The sequence below is a fragment of the Toxotes jaculatrix genome, chromosome 11 (genome assembly GCF_017976425.1).
Source record: "Toxotes jaculatrix isolate fToxJac2 chromosome 11, fToxJac2.pri, whole genome shotgun sequence".
NCBI classification, from domain to species: Eukaryota; Metazoa; Chordata; class Actinopteri; family Toxotidae; genus Toxotes; species Toxotes jaculatrix.
This window is the reverse complement of record NC_054404.1, coordinates 6,989,022-7,013,054: the sequence shown is the minus strand read 5'-3', so window position 1 is coordinate 7,013,054 and position 24,033 is coordinate 6,989,022. Positions and strand designations below refer to the sequence as shown.

General features: G+C 42.8%; 1 protein-coding gene across 1 annotated transcript in view; it reads right to left on the bottom strand.

Moving 5' to 3' along the window:
* The window catches only part of sdccag8 (SHH signaling and ciliogenesis regulator sdccag8), a 71,337-nt gene extending 49,723 nt beyond the window's left edge, over positions 1–21,614 (bottom strand). Inside the window, exons 1-14 of the mRNA XM_041049203.1 lie at positions 21,470–21,614; positions 20,774–20,935; positions 20,473–20,558; positions 20,187–20,282; positions 19,947–20,072; positions 19,198–19,293; positions 18,729–18,793; positions 18,379–18,579; positions 18,021–18,159; positions 17,683–17,835; positions 16,988–17,122; positions 15,993–16,109; positions 15,442–15,584; positions 26–153 (exon numbers count right to left, since the gene is read on the bottom strand). Of these exons, the coding sequence (XP_040905137.1) occupies positions 26–153; positions 15,442–15,584; positions 15,993–16,109; positions 16,988–17,122; positions 17,683–17,835; positions 18,021–18,159; positions 18,379–18,579; positions 18,729–18,793; positions 19,198–19,293; positions 19,947–20,072; positions 20,187–20,282; positions 20,473–20,558; positions 20,774–20,935; positions 21,470–21,536 (1,714 nt within the window). The 5' untranslated portion in view covers positions 21,537–21,614. The remainder of the gene's footprint in view (positions 1–25; positions 154–15,441; positions 15,585–15,992; positions 16,110–16,987; positions 17,123–17,682; positions 17,836–18,020; positions 18,160–18,378; positions 18,580–18,728; positions 18,794–19,197; positions 19,294–19,946; positions 20,073–20,186; positions 20,283–20,472; positions 20,559–20,773; positions 20,936–21,469) is intronic.
* Between the last annotated feature and the right edge of the window lie 2,419 nt (positions 21,615–24,033).

Genomic DNA, 24,033 nt, shown 5'->3' with positions numbered 1-24,033 from the left:
ACCACTGACTGATGGAAACACTGACCTCTCTGCTGGTGTTGAGCCTCTGTTTGCTCCAGCAGCACAGCCAGCTCTCTCTCTCTTTCCCGTGCTGAAAGAGTTGCAGATGTCATTTCCTCCTCATGAGCCCGTTCAGCGCTCTCTTTATCCTGTCTGGGGAAAAGAAGCGGGTTGTTGAAGAAAGGTTTAAACCACAGTGCTTCTTTTAATATATAGTAGGTGCTGATCTCTGTTACAAATTCAGCGTTTTGTCAGCGATCCATTAATTGTAATGATTTATCCATATTTTAAAAAAATATCCATATTGCTTAAAAATGCACTGAACACAAACTAATCATCAGTCATCAAAGAGGCACAGTGTTGGATGCATAATTCCTCTACATAACTTTGCCTGGCTACCTACAGTATGGGTAAAATCAGTTTTCATCCAATTAGTGTCACTAAGTGTTAGTCTCTGCTTGAGATGACTGATTACTCATGTTTTACAGTAACGGAGCTTAAAAAACATTTCCACATACCGTAGGCATTAGCTGCTGTCTTATTTCATCGTGTAAATCTGAGGTGTATTTGGATACATAATTATAGAATTTGTTTTTTAAACTTACAGTGATTCAAAGTACAAGCTGGTAACTAATTTTACTAACCTAATAATCATTTACATTAACTGTTAGTCAATGCATTTAAAGACATGTCAATCAATCTTAGATTGACAGGTAATTCCAGTCTTGTTTTGTTGGTAGGAATGGCCGGACGTTTACTTTTGGATCACAGACTGTGTCGCTAAGTGGTTTTGAATTAAACAGGCTACTACATCAAAAACGCACATAAAAAAATAATATATTGTATATGAGCAGCTGTGAAAGCAGTACATTTAATAATCGCTCTCCAAATGAAATGTGTAAAGTGAGAGTGAAATGAAAGGCCTCAGCTCGCACTCATTAGTGTCGATTTACACATGAGCACGAAAAAGAAATGTGCGCCTTCAGTGCGATCGGGGGCAGTTATCAGGCAAATACCAGAGATCAGCAGCCGATAGATCAGAGCGTTCCAAATAAATTCCATCATACCTGACAACTGTTTCTGGTACAAGATTACAAAAAAAAAAAAACACTGATAAACACAGGTGAGAGAAAGCAGGAGGAGAACACACACTGTACAACATGAGAATGAAAGAAAGGACAGAAAGGAGAATGACAGAAAAGACTCAGGGGGTAGAAGAGTAGAAGTGTCAGGACACTGTCAGCCTGAAGACCCCTGAGTGATACTGCAGCTGTCTACAAAACACACACACACACATAATGTATATCACTCCATCACAGACCAGTCCAGAATCAAAGCTTAATGTCCTTTAAGTCAAGGATAAGAACTAGAGACAAGAAAATATCTGTTATTACTTTGAGCTGCTTGTCATCCTGTGCATTTGCGGTAAAACTTCTATCAGTTTCGTTCAGTTTAACGTTCACCACACTAATGCTGAAAGCACATATAACGCTACAGCAATATACTGTAACATCAGTTGATAGTTATAAAAGGTCTGCATGTGAATAACTGAACGACTTCACGGTACACGCCGCTCTCAGCTCCACCGCTGACATATTTGGTAGCGATCAAATCGCTTCAGTCTCCACTTTCATTTGTCTCAATATGAAACACTGAGCAGGTAAGATGCAAGCTAAGGTGCTTATCCCCGCTGGCTTTGAACAGCACTGCATTTCACTCCTGTTTGAACCAAACTTTCTAACTCAACTTGGTCCAAACGTACCCAAACAACAGAGGAAGAGACAAAGAAGGAAAGAAGAGAAAAACTACAAAGACAGGAAAATTGAACAAATAAACAGAACTCTTCCTGAAGTCCAAAGGCGCTAATGAAGAGAGAATTCTCCAGTTTAAGTGAAAACTTTTCTCCCCTACAGTGCTTGGCCTGCATCTCTAAAGTGACCGCGTCTGTCTGTTCCTTCGTGTGTGTGTGTGTTCTCCTGCTGTCCTGCTGTCTGGGGTGTGAAAGCGGGTGGCGGGTGTGCAGGGGACACAAGGAGACTGTGTGTGTCTGTACGCGTATGAGTATGAGTGTGTGTGTGTGTGAGTGAATGAACCCCCGCTGGGCTTGAACAGCAGCCTGAGCCACCAAAGCGCACACCAGGGCTCAGCGGGAGATGGCGGGCAGGCGTTGCCAGCCATTTGGTCCTGCAAGAGGTTCCAGGGGGCCGTGTGTATTTGTGTATGTCTATGTGTGTGTGTTTGTGTGCGAATGGGGGGGGACTCACACCAGACCTGTTTACTCACCAATTAGCATCAGACAGACCGCCAGAAAGTTCCAGCAGTCAGCAATAGAGTGGTGGTGAGGAAGAGGAGGGTGATAAAAAAACAGAAGAAGATAGAAAAGCAAAAAGACAGAGAGCTACACATTTGGCATCTGTTTGGTCTTGTTGATCCAGTGAACCAACATTTTACAAGTAAAACCTAATAAAAATGTACGTAACAGAACAGACCGGACTCAAGGCCTTCATTTCTGGGTGGGACTGGGGCAACCTTGAGGGGGTGCTGATTTTAAGTTTTAGTTCAATTAATCAGGCCTGACAGTTCATATCCCTGTTTCAAAGGCCTGAAAGCCTCATCGAGGATCAAGTTAAAGCTGGCAAGTCAAGCTAAGTTATGTGGTTACTGCGCCTACGCCATTTTGTATTCCCAATCAAATGCAACATGTTTACTTGCAAAATGCTGTCACAAAATGGCTGCTGATGAGCACTGTCAAATTAAAGCATAAAAAAGAGAAAGCAAAGGAGAGACATCAGTGGAGAGCCAAGCCCTGGAGCAAGTGTTAGGGGCGACGGGTAGAGCAGAGGCTGAATATATGGGGCTGGAGCCGGATAATTCTCCCTGGACAATAATCTGCCTTCCAGCTAACTGGTGAATGGGCTCTGGGTTTCTGCCTGTGGCAGGAACTCTTGTTTGGGCCTAGGAGGCAATAGACTGAATATTCAGTTAGAAGATAGCTGGTCCTGTTTGTATATGCCTGGCCTGATGCGCTGTAGGACAGCTTGATAAGTATGGCGAGAGCTGCATGGGCCATGGGCCTAAGGTAGGCTGGAATGGCTCTGGGGCTGCGGCCAGGTACAGTGGCTGCTGGGTAAGTGGGAGGTGGCAGAGGCGGTGGCTGGCTGGCTAGCTGGCTGTAGTGGCGAGGAAGGAGAGGGGGCCCAGTCCACACTGCCTGCCTAAGTGGGCACTATTCAAGCTGTTGCCCATTAGATGTGGGGTGCCAGGGCCTGACCAAGCGCGGAGTTTGCAGCACCCCATGGTGCAGCCGGCATCCCACGCCAGAACCACCAAATGCCGCGGTTTATCAGAGAACGAGCACAAATTGGAGTCAGACGGTGGACTTGGAGGAATAGAAGACATTCGCCAACGCCAGACACCACTGACCGCTGTTTGGACTAAAGTGAAAAAAGACTATATTCTCTCCCAGTAAACACAATATCATTCAGATACAGACAAACTGAAGTCATCCAAACAGTATGTGTGTTCATAGCATAGTTCATAAGCATTCAGTTACCAAAACCAAGGTGAAGGAGTAAAGACAATTTCACTGTATATAAATTCTATACATAAAAACTAATGGAAAACTAAAGAGAGCAATTCCTGAAATCCATACATATTCATATTTATATTTATGCTCTGCAATGATCCTGTGCTGCAATATAACAGGTGTGAAATTAACATACAGGTGAACAGATTGTGAACCCAGTCTATAGCACAAACATACAAACACACAAGCTTTGTTCGCACAAAGAAGACTGACTAATGTAAGACACTGATGATAGCTGCAAAGAGTTGAGGAGGAGATGGAGAAACACGAGGGAGACGAATAAGACTATTTCTGTACCAGAGTACCATCTGCACCAGTGACTATACTATGGCAGTGTCTGAGTCCATAAATCCATTATTTTCTATACACATTTTAAGTATTAGCAAAAATTTTAAATGAGTGTTATAGAAGTAACAGTTATAATCAGACATTTAAATGTTTGTGTATTGCCTGTCTTAGGCTGCTTGTAATTAAAATCTAATTAAACATATGAACAGAAATGAAAAAAAAAAGAATGATTGCCGAATTATATTTTTTAAGATACCTTTGAAATGAAATCGATATCTTTAACTAAATCCCTATATATACATATTAAAACTGATGCACCCGAAGCTCACACTAAAATTTGATGAGACTTAATGTTGACATGATGCTACTGAAATAAACTGATACATTACTATAAAATTACAACTGTTAACTATTTGCTCGTATCTCAACTGCTCAAAATGGTGACACTCACGATGATTCATTTTTGTGGAGGAATTCCAGTGGATCCACAGCTATTTATGATAGACTGCATCAATCAGACAACATTAATATTCAACAGTTTGATACGCAGAACTACAAAGATGATTTCTGCTTATGTGTGAGTGTTTATGCGTGTGGCTGAGAGACGGTGAGACAGAGGCCTTGTGTAGGCCTATCTAAGTGATACTGCCAACAATAGATGAGTGCACTGCAGAGAAAAAGTGACATATTGAACATTTGCTGCGATGCATATCAGTGATGCTGTGCACAATAAACATCTGAATTGTTTCGTGTAGCAGACGACACACAGAGTGTCACACCATTTTCTCTCACACACCTCAATGTGTTTTAGCACATTTTTATTAAACCTCGGGGTGATGTAAGTCAATCACTCTGCTCCCATATTTCTCTCCTGACACCCCTCCCTTCATCTCGCTGCTCTACTTTATGAAACACACATCAAACACAGAGGCAGCCTGATGTAGCCTCACCGTTCATTTATTCTCTGCCCAGCCCATATTTCTATCTATACTGTCCATCTATCGGTCCAGAGTGTTCTCATCTCTGCTCCGATCTTTTTTTTTTCTGCTGTTTCCATCTCTCCCTCCTCCCTCCTCTTTTCCCTCCCACCCTTTTTTTCCTGTAACTAAACTGGCTGTGTCTCTCTCCATCTGCTGGTTCTTCCTTCAGCGGCCCTGCACCTGTTCACACCTCCTCTCCTGTTGGCCACCTCTTCTCTCTTCTCCCCTCTCTCCCCCCCTTTATCTCTCTCTCTCGCTCTCTCTCTCCCTCCCTCTCTCTCTGCTCAGTGCGATGCTGCCAGGCCCATTCCTGGCTCAGTTAGCCTCTCTGTCATTCAATCCATCTGTCGGCAAGTCAACTTTGTTTACAGCGGGCGGCCGAAGCCTCTTTTCTTCTTCAAGGAGCGCTAAAGCCCCCCCACCGCCACCAAGGTCAGTGGCGAGCCAATTGTGCCCAAAAAACAGAAAACTGCAAATGTTAAATTAGCAAAAAAATTAAATATGCCCTCCCCTGGCAACACACACTCACACACATGCATAAGCATGGACAATAACACTCTTGAAATATGCACATCTTAAAAGATGTTTTTAACTCTCATGCATATGAATAAATGCATGGATATATACACAGACAGTTATAAATACACATGACCCTCACAGAAACAAACATTTGCTGTTACAGCACACATTCCCTCAGAGAAAAACCCAGCTCTAAATTGAAGTAATTAGCTGCTGATTGGCCTCTGTCATCATCTATCTGCTCAGAAAACAGAGCGAGAGAAGTTTAAAAGTCTTAATTGGCACAGATGATTGGTGGTCTTAACACAGGAAGAGCAGACTGGCAGCGCAGGCATCTGTGATTTTTTAAAAATAAACACACAGCATACGTACAATATGCTCCCCTACTGACCCAATCCAGAAACCCAGGACTCAGCGTCAGTGTCAAATCTGTGCCCTACAGAAATAGTTATGAGTAGCATATGTGGAAGATCTGGGGGTCAAATCGATTTCAGATGAGAAGGTAAAAGATTGCCTAAAATTAATTACTTCAGTCAGGATAACAGTCTTGTTATTTCTCATTTGAGTGTATAATACATGTTAGAGCATATGAATGTTGGGGTATAAATATCTTAACAAATATATCATAATATATTATATAGTGAGATTATGAAAGTGATAAATAACCACATGAGCGTACATTTCTAAGGACCAGTGTGAAGGATTTAGGGACATCTATTTAAAGAAATGGATCATAATACTGATAATTATGTTGTCATCGGTGTACAATCACCTGAAACTAAGAACCATTCACATATACATAGGGAGCAGGTCCCTGTCCACAGAACCCACCATGTTGCAAACCAAACCAACCATGGGCTCTAATGAGGGTCTTTGGCATGTTTACTTTACCTGAAGGCCACCATAGGTTCTCCTAGATGCTCAGAAAGGGAGGAGTGAAGTGAGGAGTATTAAGCTGGTTGCAATCTGCACCCTCGCCACTAGATGCCACTAAATCCTACATACTGCTCCTTTAATTGGCATGCAATGCCTGTCAATTTTTCTAGAAGAAAAACAATGAAATATTACAAGTAAGTTTCAGATGAGAAAAAAAAAACGGCAGTGAGAGAAATGTGTGCAAACTGAAAGTTTGTACCACATGGAGTGTTCGCTCCTGGTGTGAGCACAATCCACCTGTGTTGAAATTCACTTCACACCTGAGACAAAGCTGATGTTGTTTCAAACGCCTCCCACCTTCCCACCTGGTTACAAACTTGGGGGCAACTGGCAGCAAGGAACATGCACCATCTCTCTCTCTCCAAATCCATCCAAGTAAACTTCAGTGAACTATTATTTTCTAACTTGTGCATCTCCTTCCCTCTTTTCTCCCACATCCTATGCAAACTCTTCTCTTCTGTCCTGTCCTCTCCTGTCCCCTGGTCTCTGTACTCCTGGGCCATTAGATCAGATGCCTAGTGAGGGAGTGGTGGCCATTGAGGTGGAAAACAAAGAGAGGTTTTTTTAAACTCAGCAGGGGGGGACTAGGGCTGGAGATGGCACTGTAGGGGGGCTTGTGCCCACCCGGTGCCTGCCATCACATACACACCATCGCCAGCCTCACAGCTTTTCTCCTATGCTCCCACCCTGCCTCCTCTATGCCAACCACTCACTTCTCTCTACATTAAAAACTTTCTCTGTATTGTACTAAAACCTCTTCTCCACATAATTTCCACATTTCCTCTACTTTTCTTGCTTTTCATTTCCAGCCTCATCTCTAGAGTCATCTTCATTTTTCCTCGGCTATGTCTTAACCTGTATCTCCTTACTAACAGACTGCACTAAACATAGCACCGAGAGTGAAGCAGCATTTACTAATTTCATAGAAGACATTCCTTTCATAGCTGATGGCAGTGCCTCACATCCAGTGCCAGATGTGTGTCTCTCCTGTCCGCTACTTCCCTTACATAATGTCCTCCTTAACTCATTGCCACTCTCGTCTCTTTCATAATTCCTACTTCTGGATCTTCCAGAACAGTCCAAGTTCCAAGCCATATCCTCCTCCCTCCTAACTCTTGCTTCCGTCTTTGTGATCATCCTGATAAAATCTACAGATGGGGGCACTGTCCTACTACCTACAAGGCACTGCTTGGCACTGTTATGCTCACAAAGGGCAACGGGGATAAAGGGATGGATTGAAGACAAGAAAAAAAAGAGAACAAAGCAGATATATGAAGGATAAAAAATGAAGAGGATGAAAAGATAAAAGGATAGATCAATCAGGTAAAAGAGAGTGGCCGAGGTAAAAGAGAAAAACGAGGGGAAAAGAAGAGCAGAGAGAGGTTCTGTCATGTTGGATGAAAGCTGTGCCTACTGGGCAGTGGGCACAGTGTAGAGTCACTGATGGTGCCACTCTCACAGCAGGGATGTGTGAAGGCACAAAGTTGACCAGATGACAATCAAACACACACACACACCTTATTCAACCACACAAATTCATTCAGGATGCACAAGATCCATACACACTACATCCACAACACAGTAATGTGCAGTACAACCCACTAAAACGCAGAAAACCCCAGGTAAACTCCTCACCACACCCTTTTAGCAAACACTATCAGAGCATTTCAAGCTATTTAATGAACAGTCATATATATGCACAGTCCCTTTCATGCATGTACTGCGTGAAAGGGAAGGCAAGAAAAGATGAACACAGAATGAGGTGAAAATTAGATGGTGGATGGATGGCAGAGGGCTGGTGCTCTCCCTTTCGTTCTCTGTCCTCCAGCCGTAATGTGTGTATGTAGGCCAGTGTCCCAGGGCACACTTGGCTGGGGTGACAACAGTTGTAGCCGACAGATTTGCCTCCATCTTGCCTGAGGTCTCCCAGTCAGCGATCTGTCTATTCTATCCATTCCCAGCCCCGCAGGATGGACAGATTACAGCTCTGCTTAATAATCCTCGTATAGTATGTGATTTTACGCTTCTGAATTTATATCTTCCACATCTTAACCTTCATGATATTTTTATCATACTCACTTTATGAGCTAGCAATTTATGCTCACAGGGGCCTGTGGGTATCATTTAGCCTCTGCCAAAAAAAACTCAACAAGGAACAGGGAAGAAAGCTGTTTATGTTTGTCATAACTTAACTACTGTTCCCCCCAGATGAAACTGTCCATCCTTGCACTCATCTTGAAAGTGATTTGAACATCTTTCCATAACTGATTTAATAATCTAGTTGTATTAAATCAACAGAGAATGTAATCCAAACACTCAAACTGAAATTACTCTAAAGTAACAATCTTGAAATTTGGTCTTTTATGAGAGATCATACACTACTTGGTAAAAAGTACTGATGCTGTTTATGATGCTCAGTGCTGAAGGTCAGTTGGAGAAGTTACGCAGTTTCTGATAACTACCTTAGATGTAGACCCAGCTCTCACATGGTTTATACTTGGTGGATTTGCTGAACACCAGACACATTACAACACGGTGAAAGTGATAGTGGAAGATCAGTATCATAAACAGGGGAATGGGAAAACAACAACAACAAGACAATAAGACGAAAAGCCTAATTAGATCGAGAAGTCAGTGGCTTTATTTTGTTGTACTCAAAGTTTTTAACAAGCAAACCCTAACCCACAAGAGACTTTAATAGGGTCCACATGTACAACATTGCAAGGTTCTGGAGTTATGAAAATAGGGTTAGGATAGAAGAAACGTTCCTGCCCAAGAGGGCACATGGTTTTGCACTGTTTTGTGCTAAACTGTATTAAAACAGTTGCCATTTCCGTTTCTTAGTACCCAGTTGACAAAATTTACACATTCTGTTTTAATTACTTTCACATAAACTACATTAACACAAATTAACTTACAAGAGAGCAGAGAGTAAGACAGTGTGAGAGAAAGACAAAAGGAAATGAAGGGTCAAAGAAACCGAAAGATAAAAGATCAAGCAGGTCTCAACAAACTTAGCGAGAGAGACAGCAAGAGTGCAAGAGAGAGAGGTGAGAAGGCAGGATGGCAGAGAGGGCACTCCGACAGCGAGGAGAGAAGGAACGCGGCAAGGTCTCGTCACCGGGCCAACGGGCCCACCACTGTCAACATCATGGCACTCTGTGGTACACACACACACATACACACATACGGCTGGCCGACGGCCCTCCCAGCTGCCCTATCCGTAACTGTCTGATTAGTTGTGCTAAGCAGCCCCTCCCCTGCCAACCATGGTGCCATCTGCTACCCAACAACATGGCTGCCGACCAGACAAGCACACGCACACACAAACACACACGCAAATGCACAAAAACACACAGCAAGCCTCATACCTGGCACTGCCCCGCTGCTGTCACACAGAGACACACACATCAAACTTCACAGACACAGGTGTAGCCCAAAGGTATCAACACTTAACATTTGCACAAAGGCGTGCATACAAACTCATCTAACTGCACGCTCACAAATGAGTCACAACACATCACAAAACAAGGACACTTCAAGCATGTGCTCACGCACGCACAAAAAGTCACACATGCAGTTGCCGTAGAGGTTGTGTGCATGCATGCATGTTTGTGTGTGTGTGTGTGTGTGGTGACAGTGGTTAGGCACTGTTAATGCCAGGTAGAAAGAAAGATGCTGTGCTCAAGTGTGTGTGCGCTATCTGGCAGCGCTTGAAGGTTCATTATGGCCCCCACCTCTCCTGAACGACTGCAGCCCGCGTGGCGCCCCGGCCCTTTTATTCCGGGCCGTGATTGGACAAGGGCCTCCCACTGAGTTGGTTTGCAGCAGTTTTGTCGCGCCCAGATTTCACTCGCTGCTCAAAGCGAGCCTCTGGCGGGACGCGGCATCTGCTGCCTCACCTTCCTCATTTACACTTCTCCGCCCTCACACACACACAAGCCGCCTTTCCAGACCTTGCTATCACAATGTACAACTGAGGGGGGAAAAAAAGAGAGAAAACTAGGTAGAGCTACAGAGAGAGAGCAGCAGCGTGACATGTTTAATAGAGTTTGGGGAACTTTGTGTATAAGAGTCACAGCGGTTGGTCTGAACCTTTGTCTCTCTCAGCTTCTTAGCATCCATCTTCTGATTTCAGGGTCACAGAAAGGAGTGCGGCCTTAAAAGTCAGGAACTCTTTACCTCCCCTTTTAGATCTGTCTACATGTTTGCCTATGTCTGCCACGTAATTAATATTGATTAATAATATTGATTAATATACGTCATCCCTCATCTCATACCATTTTCTCTAAAGTTGCTTTCACACATGCACCCTACCCCTGAACTTTTCTAAACATTACCCCGAGGAGCTGTATGTGTAAACGCAAATGTCCGAATCAGTTTAACTGGACATTAAACAGACTTTACCCTGCCAAGTCCGTGTAATGTCCGACTGAGCCCATGTGTGAACGGAGCAGGTAATTGTCCGGAGAATTCACAGAGAGGGAGTGGGCGTGTTAATGACGTTTCCTGCTTGCTTGAGTATATTCCCAGTAGCTGAGAATGCGTCTCACAAGGACAGTGTCCAGTTGTGTGGTGCATGTATGAAAACAGAGTGTTGGACCCATTTCATACCGTGTTGGTGGAATGTTTACACCTGGGCTCATCTATCATAACCTGGGTGAAACAGTATTTAGGAATGCCACAAACAACAATGCAATGAGGACATTACAGAGACTTCAGGAGTTTGTTCAATACTGATTCCGTTTACTGCTTTTTATCTGGGTCCAGGTTTCAGTGGCAGTAGGCTAAGCAAGGTAGTCCAGGCATCTCAGCTCCCCTAGGCACAGATTCCACGGCATTCCCAGGACAGGTGGGACATACAGTATAATCCCTTCAGTGTGTTAGATTTGCCACAGTGTCTCCTCCTCCCAGTTGGACATGCCCTGCATACCTCCACAGGGAGGCATCCTGATTACATGCCTATATCGCTTCAACTAGCTTTGTTCATTTTAAAGGGGCAGTGCTGTCCAAACTCCTCTTTTTGTCCTTCCAATAAGAACCTCGCCACCTTGCTGCCACGGCAGGCACCCATGCAAGTTTCACTGCATCAGATATGTCTGGCAGCCAACCAGGGTGTTAACCTCACCCATGACATACGCAAGCAGATCAAATTAGATGAACAGTCATGTTCAGACATTTCCTGGCCCAGGAATCCATAGTGTAAACTTCTAGGTGAGAAAGTGACAACAAATAAACTTATTCACTGAAGTTTTTTCAGCTTCAGGTCTGTCTACAGCTCTAAGCAAGCACCCTCATGAACATGGATGCTTGATTTCATGGGGATAACAGAACTGGTGGAAGATTTGGGGCTTTGCAGACATTCGACTCATCCCAAACAAAGCAGGCACACAGGTCTCAACTAACCATGGATACACTAACGCATGCAAACACACATCTATCCATTCATGCCTATCTGGCATGTGTTGAAACAGAAGTTATGCTGGGCAGTTTTCACTACGGCCTTTGGGATCTGTGATCACAACACAGGGAGAGAGAAGGCCGGATGGAGACAAGCGAAGAAGAAAAGAAAGAAAGTGAAGAAAGACAGGAGCAAACAAACAAAACAAACTTAGTAAAGCCCTCTGCTGGGCTGGGGCTGGGACTGGAGTGTGTGTGTGTGCGTATGTGAGGCGATGTGAACAGAGTGGCGGGGATTAGGACAGATCCTGGGCTGTCCAACTCACAGCTGGCTGATGATCCAATCCTGGAGCGCAGCACAGCGCACCAGCCGCCATGGGACCCACAGATCCGTGCATGCATCTGTGTGTGTGCATGTGAGTGTGTGTGTGTGTATGTATCTGTGTATACAGGCATGTGGATTCAACTGATGTGTGTATCAGTGTGCACATTTGCAAGCAAGCAGTTGTACAAACAAATGTGTGTGTGTGTGTGTACGTATATGTCTCTCAGAAAGGAAGGTAGGGCTATCAAAAATCAAACAGAGGCTGTCTGTGCTTCATGTCCCCTGTTTGAAGATGGGCTGTGATCATTTGGGCCACTAGAGGAGGACAGAATGAAAGAGGGGAGCGAGCAAGTTGCAAAGAGAGAATCAAAGAGCTGCCTTCGAAGGCTGGTCGTACAAATGCCTTCCAGCCTCGCTACTGTGGATCTCACACTCACTCTCTAACGACACACATAAACTCGGTTACACAAACCAGCCCACTATGGCTACAAAGACTCATGCATGGCTCTGTAGTGAACAACAAGAGAGAGGGCAAACAGAGGCATGACTACGAATAAACTACATGTAGTTCTGCATAACCCCAGAAGGCCCACAGATGGACAGAAAGAGAGAAAGAGACAGAGGTAGAGAGAGGGAGGGGAGGGGACAATCACTTGAGGTTTATTTGTGTAGGCTGGAGCAGCATGACAGAAAAGCAACAGAGAACATGACAAGTGAAAAAAGGAAAAAAAAGATAAAAAGGGTGGGAAAAAAAAACAGCGATGGCCTGAGGAGGGACAAAGGCTGTGACCACATTTCAGCAGGTGTGTATGTGACAAGTGGATGTGTGTGGGTGTGTGTATCTGTGTTTGATGCTTGATCTCTATGTTGCTCCAAAAATTTCCAAAAATTGTTTTGTTAGGTACCCTCCTTCATCTGCATGTATCTCAAAAATACTGTTTATTATACCTTTAAAAACTCTGATGCTATATCAACAGACATGGATGGATCAATGGATAGATGGAAAGATTTTCTGGGCTTCTAAGAAAACACCAGGCTGCCTGCTGGACAGCTTAAGTATGACGAGAACAGAAACCACAATCCTCAGTGTGTCCTCAGTAGACCTTTTGCTCCAGAGTTTGCTTCAGGATTCACAATGATAAGCAGCTTATGTCATGATGAACATAACATCAGAAAGTAACCAAATGATGACCAGTTATGTTTGATGTTCGATGAATATCACCACGCCAATCACGACGCATTGTCAGGTAGAGACAAACATGTTTTGCCACTGTCAGCTAGCCAACGTTCCCTCAGACGCAGTGACAAAAAACCAATGTGGGTGATATTCCCGCAGAAGTAACAGCTCCAAAGTATGTGGTGAGGCAATATGACCTTGAATACATTAAATCCAGTGACACCATGAGCAGAAAATTGTTGACATGAGTGATGATTACTTAACCGAAAAAGGTCCTGATTGGAAATGCTGGACAAGTATTTGCACAGATGCAATCATCAATGACTGTATCAATGAAAGGAACACATCATGGTGTTGTCAAACACATCCAAAAGAGGGCGCCAGTCTTACATAAACCTAATCCTGAATACAACCCAAGATTTAATCAAAATTAGCTCCTTTGCAAAAAAAGTTCTGCAGGCCATTTTTGTCATCTTTAATACTTAGGCCTGTCACTAACACAGACATTCAGTTTCTTATAAGTTGTTCCATGCCTGCTTGACTTTTTCTTTTTTTACATTTCCACATTTATCACTGTAGGGATTTGTAGTTTTTATGATGGTTATACCTGTGTCCTCCTGACAAATCTGCTTTTCATTTATTAAGTTCTAGCACTAAATGTGACTTCACCTGTAATTCTGTGATACCACATGTGAAAATGTAACCATGCAAAAGGAATTCCATATTAAATCAGCATCAGAAGTGGCTTTCACTGCTAATGACCAAAATTGAATTTGAATGGCAGCATGCTCTGCCAAGTCAACAGCTGTCAAACATCTAGTATGCATCTGCGGACGGATAAAACTATAAACTCTCTCATGCACATACACCCGCACACATGGCAGTAAAATGGTTTAGTCCAGTGGCTCCTCTAGCACAGGTCAAAGTCATCATGTAGCCACATTAATATGCATGTCATTCTCCACAGCTGGCTGCAAAGCACACACACACACTCCTTGCTTCATCCCTTAAACACACGACAGCTCGCCATGCAGCCAGTGTGTTAGCACTGGCCAGCTGACAGAAAAACACACTTAAACACAGATCAGAGCCAGGAGCAGCAGTGGACACACACATACCACCAGGCTCACACATAAACACAATTACACACTCATACATATACACACACACACAGACTGAACAAACTTGCCTCCCGCAGCTTTCAACACCACAGGGCACCGCCACCACATCTGTGCCCATCTCAGACACCTCGGCTGTGGGCAGCGGGGGTGAGAGAGTGCCCTGGGCGGCTGGCATGGGCTGGCATGGCCCTGGCAGTGGATGGTGTGGAAGGGAACAGCAGCCAGCGGATGACAGGAGGGATAGAAAGAAGGAAAGGAGAAAGGAGGAATGCAGGAGGACAGGAGAAAAAAAAAGATAATGGGAAAGGGGATGCTGACAAAAGAGGAGGAATAAGGAATTGTTGGGAAGTTATAGAGGATGGTAAGGAAGGACAGCTACTGACATGAAGACAAAAGAGCTGAAAGACAAAAGATAGAAAGATGAATGTATGGAGGGATGGAATGAATGGCTAAAAGAGGAACAGAGGTAATGAAACAGGGAGACAGAAAAAAAACAGGACAGAAAGATGCAGAGAGAGAAAGAAAGAGAGAAGATAGAAGATGGAGTCAAGAGGGGGGGGGGAGGGGGGGGGGTGGTAGCGCCCGTCGTGACGACGGGTGCAGGGCACTGGCAGGTGGTACTGAGGCCAGGCTGTCCAGTGACCATCAGCCACACTTTTCTCAGTGTGTATACATGTGTGTATGTGTGTATGTGTGGGTGTGTGTGCGCGCGCCAGGGACAGAAGAAAGGCTCAGGCGCCATTTTGGCTCTGCTGGAGCTGTTGCTGGGCTGGGCACTGGCCTAGTGGCACAGAGCGGGCAGTGTGTTTGTGTTTGTGTGTGAGTGTGTGTGTGTGTTGCATTATGTTGTGGCATGCTTAACAGGATTAGAGGTGACCTGGTGAGGTCCAGTTGGTACCGGGACCATGGCACAGCGGTGCGCATGTGTGTTTATGTGTGTGTGGTTTGTATAATAGGATTAGCTGTTACCTGGTGCGGTACAGTTGGTGTGCTGGTCTGAACTGGACTGGACTGGGCTGAGCTGGGCAGGAGCTGGGCAGAGGGGAGCGCTGTGTGTATGTGTGTGTGTGTGTGAGTGTGGTGGCATGTATAATAGGATTAGGTACTACCTGGTGAGGTGCAGTTGGCGCTGGGCATTTGCCAGCTGTTCTGCTAGGCTCAGGGCTTCGGCCTGCCATTGGCTCCCATCCTTTTGGACCGCCTCCAGATGCTGCCGACAGCCAACCAGCTCTGAGCTCAGCCTTTCCACTTCCTGTCCCGCAGAGATGGAAGGAGAGAGGGAAGAGGAGGTGAGGAAATCTTTCACAACAATCCACCTTATGCCCTCAAACAAACACAATGTCAAAGGATGATTACAGCCTCATGAAAAGGTTGACAAGGAAATCATTTGAAGTTTGATCATCTAAAATTCAAAATAGTTTGATTCCAAATGGTAAAATCTTTTAGTATCAGAGCAACTCATATTTTCTATGAGGGGTTCTAAATCACAAGTCCTCAGTCATTTAAAAATGTAAGCAGGACAGGAACTTCTGACATAAATATTTGAAGGGTTCTTGATTTTGCTTCTTATTTCTCGATACAGTTTTTCCTTAAACAACAGTGACTTACTAAATAATTAACTAAATTACCTAATCAAACCACCGACCTAAGGCAGACGTACCTGTGCAGCATTTTCCATGTGTCTGCTGGTCTTGGTGTTGAGCTCTCGGAGCTCTCTCTGTGCCTCCTCTTTCTTCAGTTGGGCCTGGCTGAGTTGATATCGCAGCTCCACACACACCTAGAGATGAAAAGGACTGATCAAAAACGGCCAATCCTTTTATTAACAAATATTACTTCCTGTCCATTCCTTCATCATTTGGCAATTTTTGGATTTTCTTTTTAATCATCTTACCCTATCCTTATCTTGGAAGGACATTCATTTGAATCATCAAATGAGGGTAAAGCTCACTGATCTAAATACAATATGTTAAAAATACTGATCTATTTGGCTAGGAGTTTCACTTATTTTCTCCCCTTCATACTGTATTCATTATATTTAAAATTACTATTCACCACACTATGTGCTACTATCATTTTTATGATCATCATTTATTACTACTAATAAAAAAACAAAAAGACTTATAACGATATAAAAATGTGACTGTGAAAAACAGCATAAGGTCAGCTTTACAAAAGAAACAAAAATTGGTTTTGATTTTCTGTCTTCAGGACACTTCAGCCAGGTATCAGATTTGCTGAAATGCAACGCTTGAGCCAGAATTTTTCAATTTAAGCCAAAACTTGCAGCCGACTAGGCCATTCAGTCACTGCATTTGTGTGCACACATTCCCATATCTGTTCAATACAACTTGATTAAAACCTTAACTAAGACTTAATTTCTGCGCTCACGTTGAATTTACTCCTCTGGCAGAAGCCAGAACATGAATACTGAAATAGATAAAACTTTGCTACCATCCAGTGGATTTACAGGGGCATTACAAGTAGACAGCACAAACCGCATCTCAGCTCTTTTAAATCTATAGCCATCTTTTTCAGGCTCTGGTCTAGCAGCATTTCAGTCTCTCACTGCAGCACTGTGGCAGTATTTTCCAAGATAAGGACCAATTAACAACACATGTTAACTTAATGCCTTCTTGCACAATGCACACACTGTACCTTGGTATTGTCTTGTTCCTGACAGGTAAGTTTGCGAAGAGTGTCTTCCAGCTGATTGGTCAGTGAACTCTTGTCTCTGTGTGCTCTGTCTAGCTGCCCTTCCAACTCAGTAACACGCTGGGAGAGGCTGGACACCTGGTACACACACAGGCTCTCCATGGTTATTTATAAGTAATGATATACAGTACATGATTCAAGATGGCGGCGTACAGTGATGCAGCGGCTTCTCGAGCTCCCAGGATTAAGCCTTTTCTTGCTCTGAATGGCTTAAACTGGGACCTGAGTACTAATTTCGTACCATAACATGTAAATGTCCTGGTATGACAATAAAGTTCCTTGATCCTTGATCCTTGATCCTTGATGTTTGCTCTTTACAGCAACTTTAAGAACTCCATTAAGAACTGGCATGATACACAGACCCTGAACAGTTAAGAGCAACAAGTAGTAAATATTTTGTTGTTTGTACTATGCAATCCAATAGCAAAAATTCAATTTCATATTTTTTCCAGACAGTTTAAGAAGTTCCTTCTTGTCTTTAATATCATTTAAATATGAGAGGTTTATTTTTAGTTAAACTGAAGTATAGTTTAGTATTACAAGGCATGCAGAACTTTGGAATGGAGCTACATACATATAAAACAGTTCCAGTCCTGAGTCCTCTATACACACAAAAAATGTGAAAAAGTAAGATTTACTGTATGTGCCAGCTCGTCTTTCTGTTTGCGGGACTCAGACCGGCCCTCCTCTCTGGCCTCAGTCAGTCTCTCCTGCAAGGTCTGTGCTTCTCGTTCCAGCTGTTCCCTCTGTCGAGCCAGCTCCCTGGACAACTGCTCACACTGCACCTCCACCTGAATGCGTCCAATCAGATACAGAAGGTTTGCCAGGTGTAACCAGCCATAGTGGGAAGAGGAAGCACAATTTTAGAGGACAACTTAGCAGGAGTCTTTCAGCTGAGTGAAAGACCTTTACAAATTAAAAAAAATGCTGTTTCAGCCAACACAGCTGGAAAGATGTGTGTATATGTTTCTCTGACCCTGGCTTTGTGCAGATTTGCATCTTCCGCCATCTCCACAGCCTGCTTGACCTGAAGACAGGCAGACCACTCCCTCTGCTGTGCCTCCTGCTGACTAGCCCTCACAGCACGCAGAGCTGCCAGTAACTCATCACGCTCTCTGGAAGAACAACATACAAGAAAATGTACGACCAGCATAAAAAAAAAGAAAAAGAAAAAAAATACATGGGGGTACTTTTTTTGTATTTCTTGTATTTGTACATTTTGTTTCCTATTTTGCTATGCAAAAAACAAGTATGAAGAGTTGATCCACTGTGGCAAACTTGCGACTGATCTGCAGAATGTATTTGTGTGTGTGGGTGAGCGTGTTACCACTGACTTTGTGAGCCTGTCAATAGCCTGGACATGCAGATTTGTGTGAGTCCCAGCCAATACAGCTTCATGCTGTGCACACTTCAGACACAATCCTGCCACTCGGGGAGCTCCATCAGCCTTCAGTGCCTCCGCAGCCTGCTTCTCCCGGTGTCTCAAAAGAACCTTCACCTCCTCACACTCCTTCTGACTGACTGACAGATCCTTTCTGTTCTCAAAAGATAAGATATGGAGAAACACAGTGAGAGTTTGGCAGGAGATCAGTACTGTTCTTTTAATGCTTAATCAACAAAAAAAGAAAAGAAAAAGCCTTAGTTACTGGCTACAGTGGCTTCACAGCTGGAGTAGTTCACTGACCTGAGAGAGATGACTTGAGCCTCCAAGCTTTCAATCTGGGCTTGGTAGATCACTTTCAATTGTTCCTGAGGAACACAAACATTTTCAGAACAAACAACGTAGCTTTGGATCGCAGTGAATTAAAGAGGACAGGATGGTATGAGACTATGTTTCCAAAACAATTGTTTGAATATTAGCAATATATATTCCTTTCAGTTTTTGTGGCTGTTTATCACATTTTAAAGCGTTTCAATGGGGGAAATTGAAAATGAATGCCCAACATAAGTTGGAGATGCAATTTAGAAGAATATATATAATTTTAAAATAACACACTGGCAAAATGAGAGTTTCCCAAAATTGTCTTGTCTTGGAACACACAACACTAACCTATCTTACTGTATAAATCCCTGATAACCATATGGGATGGAGATGGAAGACAAGAACTGAGCAGTAACTAGAATAGAAGAGAGCACAGGTCCATTATCCCTACCAGCTCATTTTTCCATGTGGTGTGTTCTGTTCTCTGCAGCCCGCTGTGGCCTGTATGTGAGGTTATATGGCTGTTGTTTGCCATACTCTCATTCACCTGAGGAACACATCAGGACAGGTGATGAGCCACTTTTAGCATGATGATCACCTAATTAACAACACCAGTATAATTTAGATTTTAAGATTACTAACACCCATATCTGTGTAGTTTACATTTCCTTTGATCACTTTGCAATGCATGCTGCATGTAATAACATTTACTCGCTAAACATATAAGTGCCAGTTAAGTGTTATAGGTGACATTTTAAGTTTTTTAAGTGATTGTTTTCCTTTGGGTCTCAAGTGATGGACAGTAAAGGTAAACACAGTTAAAAGATTAGCATAACGATATGACAATACTGTTGTGAAAATATTCAACTCAACACAATTACTTGTCTAACAGTGAGACCATAGACACTGATATAGGGTATTATAATAATAATAATAATAATAATGATCCCAGTGGATCATCTGTTTCAGGCAACTTTTAAGTCTATGGAAGTTGTTTCTTCTGTGTGAATGAATAGCATCATCTGACTTCACCTTATGATATCCCTGCTACCACAAGTATTAAGTTTTATTTGACATAGTAAGTGTCCTCATATGCAGATGATGGTAAGACTGCATGTACATTTTACATAACATCGGAAACACACAAATGTATGATTTTTCATATGCAAACACACATACACACTCACACACACGCAGTACCGTGGAGTTGGGGATTGTGTAATCTCTCAGGGATTCATCAGCAGTTTTGGATTTGAGTTCCGATTGCAGTTTCTCATTCTCCACCACCACCACTCTGATCCGCTGTTTCATCCCATGCAGCTCTTCCTGAAGTCACACACACACACACAGATGTGAATCAAAACACATCCAAATCAATACACTGGTGAAAAGGACTGCAAATATAAAAACACATACACACACACATACACACACACATACCCTACAGAGTTTGACCTCTGCCTCCAGGTGTTGAATGAACTGGTTGGGAATCACTGGAACCAAATCCAAACTGGACTTTCCCTCCTGTTGCGCTTTCTAACAGGGGAAAGAAGAGCGATAATCAAACATGAGGTAGCAGAATGGCAAGTAAAATACTGGTATCATGGAAAAGCCTGAATGACTTATTACATTTAAGTACGGAGAACGCAGCATGACAGATGATTCTGTAATAGGATTTCCTTGGGTCTAATGCAGTTAAATCTTTAGTCAAAGCTGCATATTCTACCTTGGATGGAGACTGTTTCTTTGAAGGAGAGAGAGGAGCAGGATTGTCTCTGCACTGCTTCAGCAGGAGGCTCTTCAGCTGATTAACTTCAGTGCCGAAAGACAACCAAACAAGCATGCACACACACACACACACACACACACACACACACACACACACACACACACACACACAAGAAGCATTAGATTATAGTTTTGTGAACTGTCTGTCAACGAGATTATGTGGAGAGGCATCTCCAGGTGGTGAACTATGAGGTCTGAGTATCTGTCAGACAACCATTCCACAATTTTCACTGAGTCACCTGCTTCACTCTGTGTCTTTTGGCTCCATGCTGCATTGTCCTCTTCGGCCATGGTGGAGAAGAGGCTGCTATCAGTGCCTCTGACCTCCTCCACCTCCTCTCCATCAGGGTTCAGCTGCTCCAGAGTACTACTCAGCTGCTGGATACTCTGGTTGGCCCGCTCTGAAACCAATAAACAAAGACATCAGACATCTCTTACAGTATTATTTCTGTGCCGCATGAGACTTGAGCGGATGTTTACCATATAAGCAGTGCTAGGGCAAAAAGGACCCATCCTTATTCAGCAAAGCCCATTTTAACAAATTCTATTTGTTTTGTTTTTCTGTGTTTTATTGATTTTTATTTTTTTCTAACAAAATGTGGAAGAAATGTTTGCTACCAGAAATTTTAGCGTGATGGATTCACGTTTGTTTTCATGGAAACGTAACCTCAGCTGAGCGAGTAATTTTTTACCAGGATGTTTGTTCGTAACTTGGACCTGAGAACAAGCAACAGGTGGCAGTGATCCCACTTTTAACTCTACCCTATATTTAATAACAGTGGTGTTAAATGGTATAACTAACGCTGCGACTATAACCGAGGCATTCACCTTTTAAGACACCCAGCTTTAACACAGTTACAGTTATTTACCATTTAGCTGCTCATTGTGTGAAGTAACTTCAGTTAGCAAATGTAATCGGTAAAACGTCCACTCACGTCTCAGTTCCTTTTGATAAACGCCCAGCTGCTCCGGTTCTTCCTTATCTGAATCTGATGGTTTCATTGATTTATAATCGGCGTTATTTCACGTTATGTTAGTGACTAAACATGCTAGCTAACCAAACCTGCACAAGTACAACAGCAACCGTATTTCGCACGTCGCACGTCATCGGTTCTCAAAGTTGATGTGTTTGTTTTAACACACCTGCGTGTCCCGGGGGCGGTGTCCTCGTTTTCTATAACGCGGCCTGCGTTACCGCCCCGACGCGGAGTTAAGTCAGTTTGTGCGTGAATATCAAAACGAGGCAACAATCTGCCAACGGCTTCCTTTTTCCATTCCTGGTGCATGCTGGGAGTCGTAGTCATTGTTTGTAGTCACAATTAGTAGCTTCTTGGCTGCCACCTTGTGGTCTATTACAATTTAATACACCAGACAGTTGCAATGCCGGGGTTCAGTGGTGGAAGAAACACTGAGACCCTTTACTTAAGGAAAAGAACCAAAACCATAGTTTAAATATGCTCCATCACAAGTAAAAGTCCTGCAGTTTGATTATGGACTTTTGTCAACTAGGTGATCACTTTTGCTTTTTTTTTTAGGCATCAAACAGCCATTTAAATGAAACCATGGGAGACATCTAGAGGGGAACTGTTAACAACTTATAGACGTCTCAAAGAATGAAGGGCTCCAAACTAGAGACTGTTTGAAGGGGGCACAAGAAAAGGCAAGTTTTGTAGAACAACGTCTATATATTTCTCAAAGTGAAGTGTTAAAAAAATAAATAAAAATCTAAATTGTTTTGACATCTGCACAGAAACTCAGGTGTGATAGGCACTGGTATATTTCTTTAATATATTTCTTTTATTCTATTATTTATGATTTTAATGTTATATGATTTGCTTTTATTCTATGATTTTATTGTAATCTGTAAAGCACTATGAATTACCTTGTGTATGAATGGTGCTATATAAATAAACCTTGCCTTGGTACTGAAACTACCCAGCCCTACCTTTTAAATTAGCCATAACAACTCAGAGGGCTCATCAGATCTCAGAGGTGTTTCTTTTAAAGGTGTTTTGGCGTGTTTGTGCACCCTAGTGGTCAAGAATAGCTCATTGCAGCTTTGAGAAAAAAATCTAAATGACAATAATAATTTTCAGTCTAAAAATTAAGTTGATTTGACTAGATAAAATCTTTTAGAAAAAACAATTTGAGAACAATGTTACAAACAAAGAAAGCCAAGAGTCCTGCAGCTGCAGGGTTAAAGATCACCTGGTGTCTGGTGGTGATGTTCTGCGTCTTGCCTTCTGTCACTTTCACTTCTCTTATCTTTGCAGTCCAATGACTCACCATCAAACACTCCCCCATATATGCACAGGCAAGATCGGATTGCTGATAGAAGATGAACAACTAGGTGATCACTTGTGGGATTACTCAGAATAACTTTCAAATCATAAATAGGCCATTTGGTGGTGAAATTGTGGGCATTTCACATGAAGAAATGGGTAACACTTTATTTTTAACCCCTGTATTTAGCATTTATAACAATAACTAAAAGGTTATAACAGACTATAATTGTAAACTGAGGACCTGTTAAAGTGTTTATTAATATTCCACAGATATTTTAACTCTTGTGAGTTGTTCACAACTGTTTGTGAATGAAGGCCATGAGATGTGGCTGAAAGCCCTAGAGGAAATCTAACAAGTGGACCTCGAGTTAAGAATTTCTTTGTCAAAGTGCTATTTTTCTCAACTAATTTCTTCACGCATTGTCCACACGTTTCTAAGTTTTAAACAAATCCTGTGGCAAACTGTGAGAAGTCGTTCATGCATGTATTACTAAATATAACTACAGCTATGTTATAGTTGAAAAATGCATTAAAAACACTTTATATGAACTGCATACCTGTTTGCAATTATATAAGCGTGTTATAGACATTTTAGTGTTTATATATTTCTTATAAATTCTAACTAAGGGGTAGATCACTTTTCATGTGGTTGTATGTAAACAGAAACAAAACAGGTACTGCAGTTTAGTGGATTATGTTAACAAGCTAAGAGCTGAGAGTGAAATTCTTAGTCAAACACAGACTGACAATACAAGAACACACTGTGACCCTCTGTAACCTAAATGTGGAACTGCCTCAAGTTCCAGGCAAAAATGACACAGACTCGGGGGAGTTTTAAATGACATATCTATAAAAACTTTTTTGAGGGGATGGGAGAAGGGGGCGTGGGGAGGGGGTTGGTGTGTGCATGTGTGACACACTATTTAGTGGAAGGGTGTATCCCAGATCTGCGCTTGTTACTGCTTACAAAAGGGTCGGACAAAGGTAACCATGGATACACCCTCTTCCTATTGCACAATAACAGATGACTTCCTTTCGAAAGAGTCTCGTCTGTACTTTTGATTTTTGCAACATTTAGGTTTTCAGGAGAAGAGGCAGTGAGTCAGACTTCGGTGGGTTCATTCATAAACAGACATTGTGCTGAGATTTCATTCACGGTTTATTGAGACAGCTCAAATGGAGCTCGGGTGAAATGGCTTCAAGATCAGCTGGTT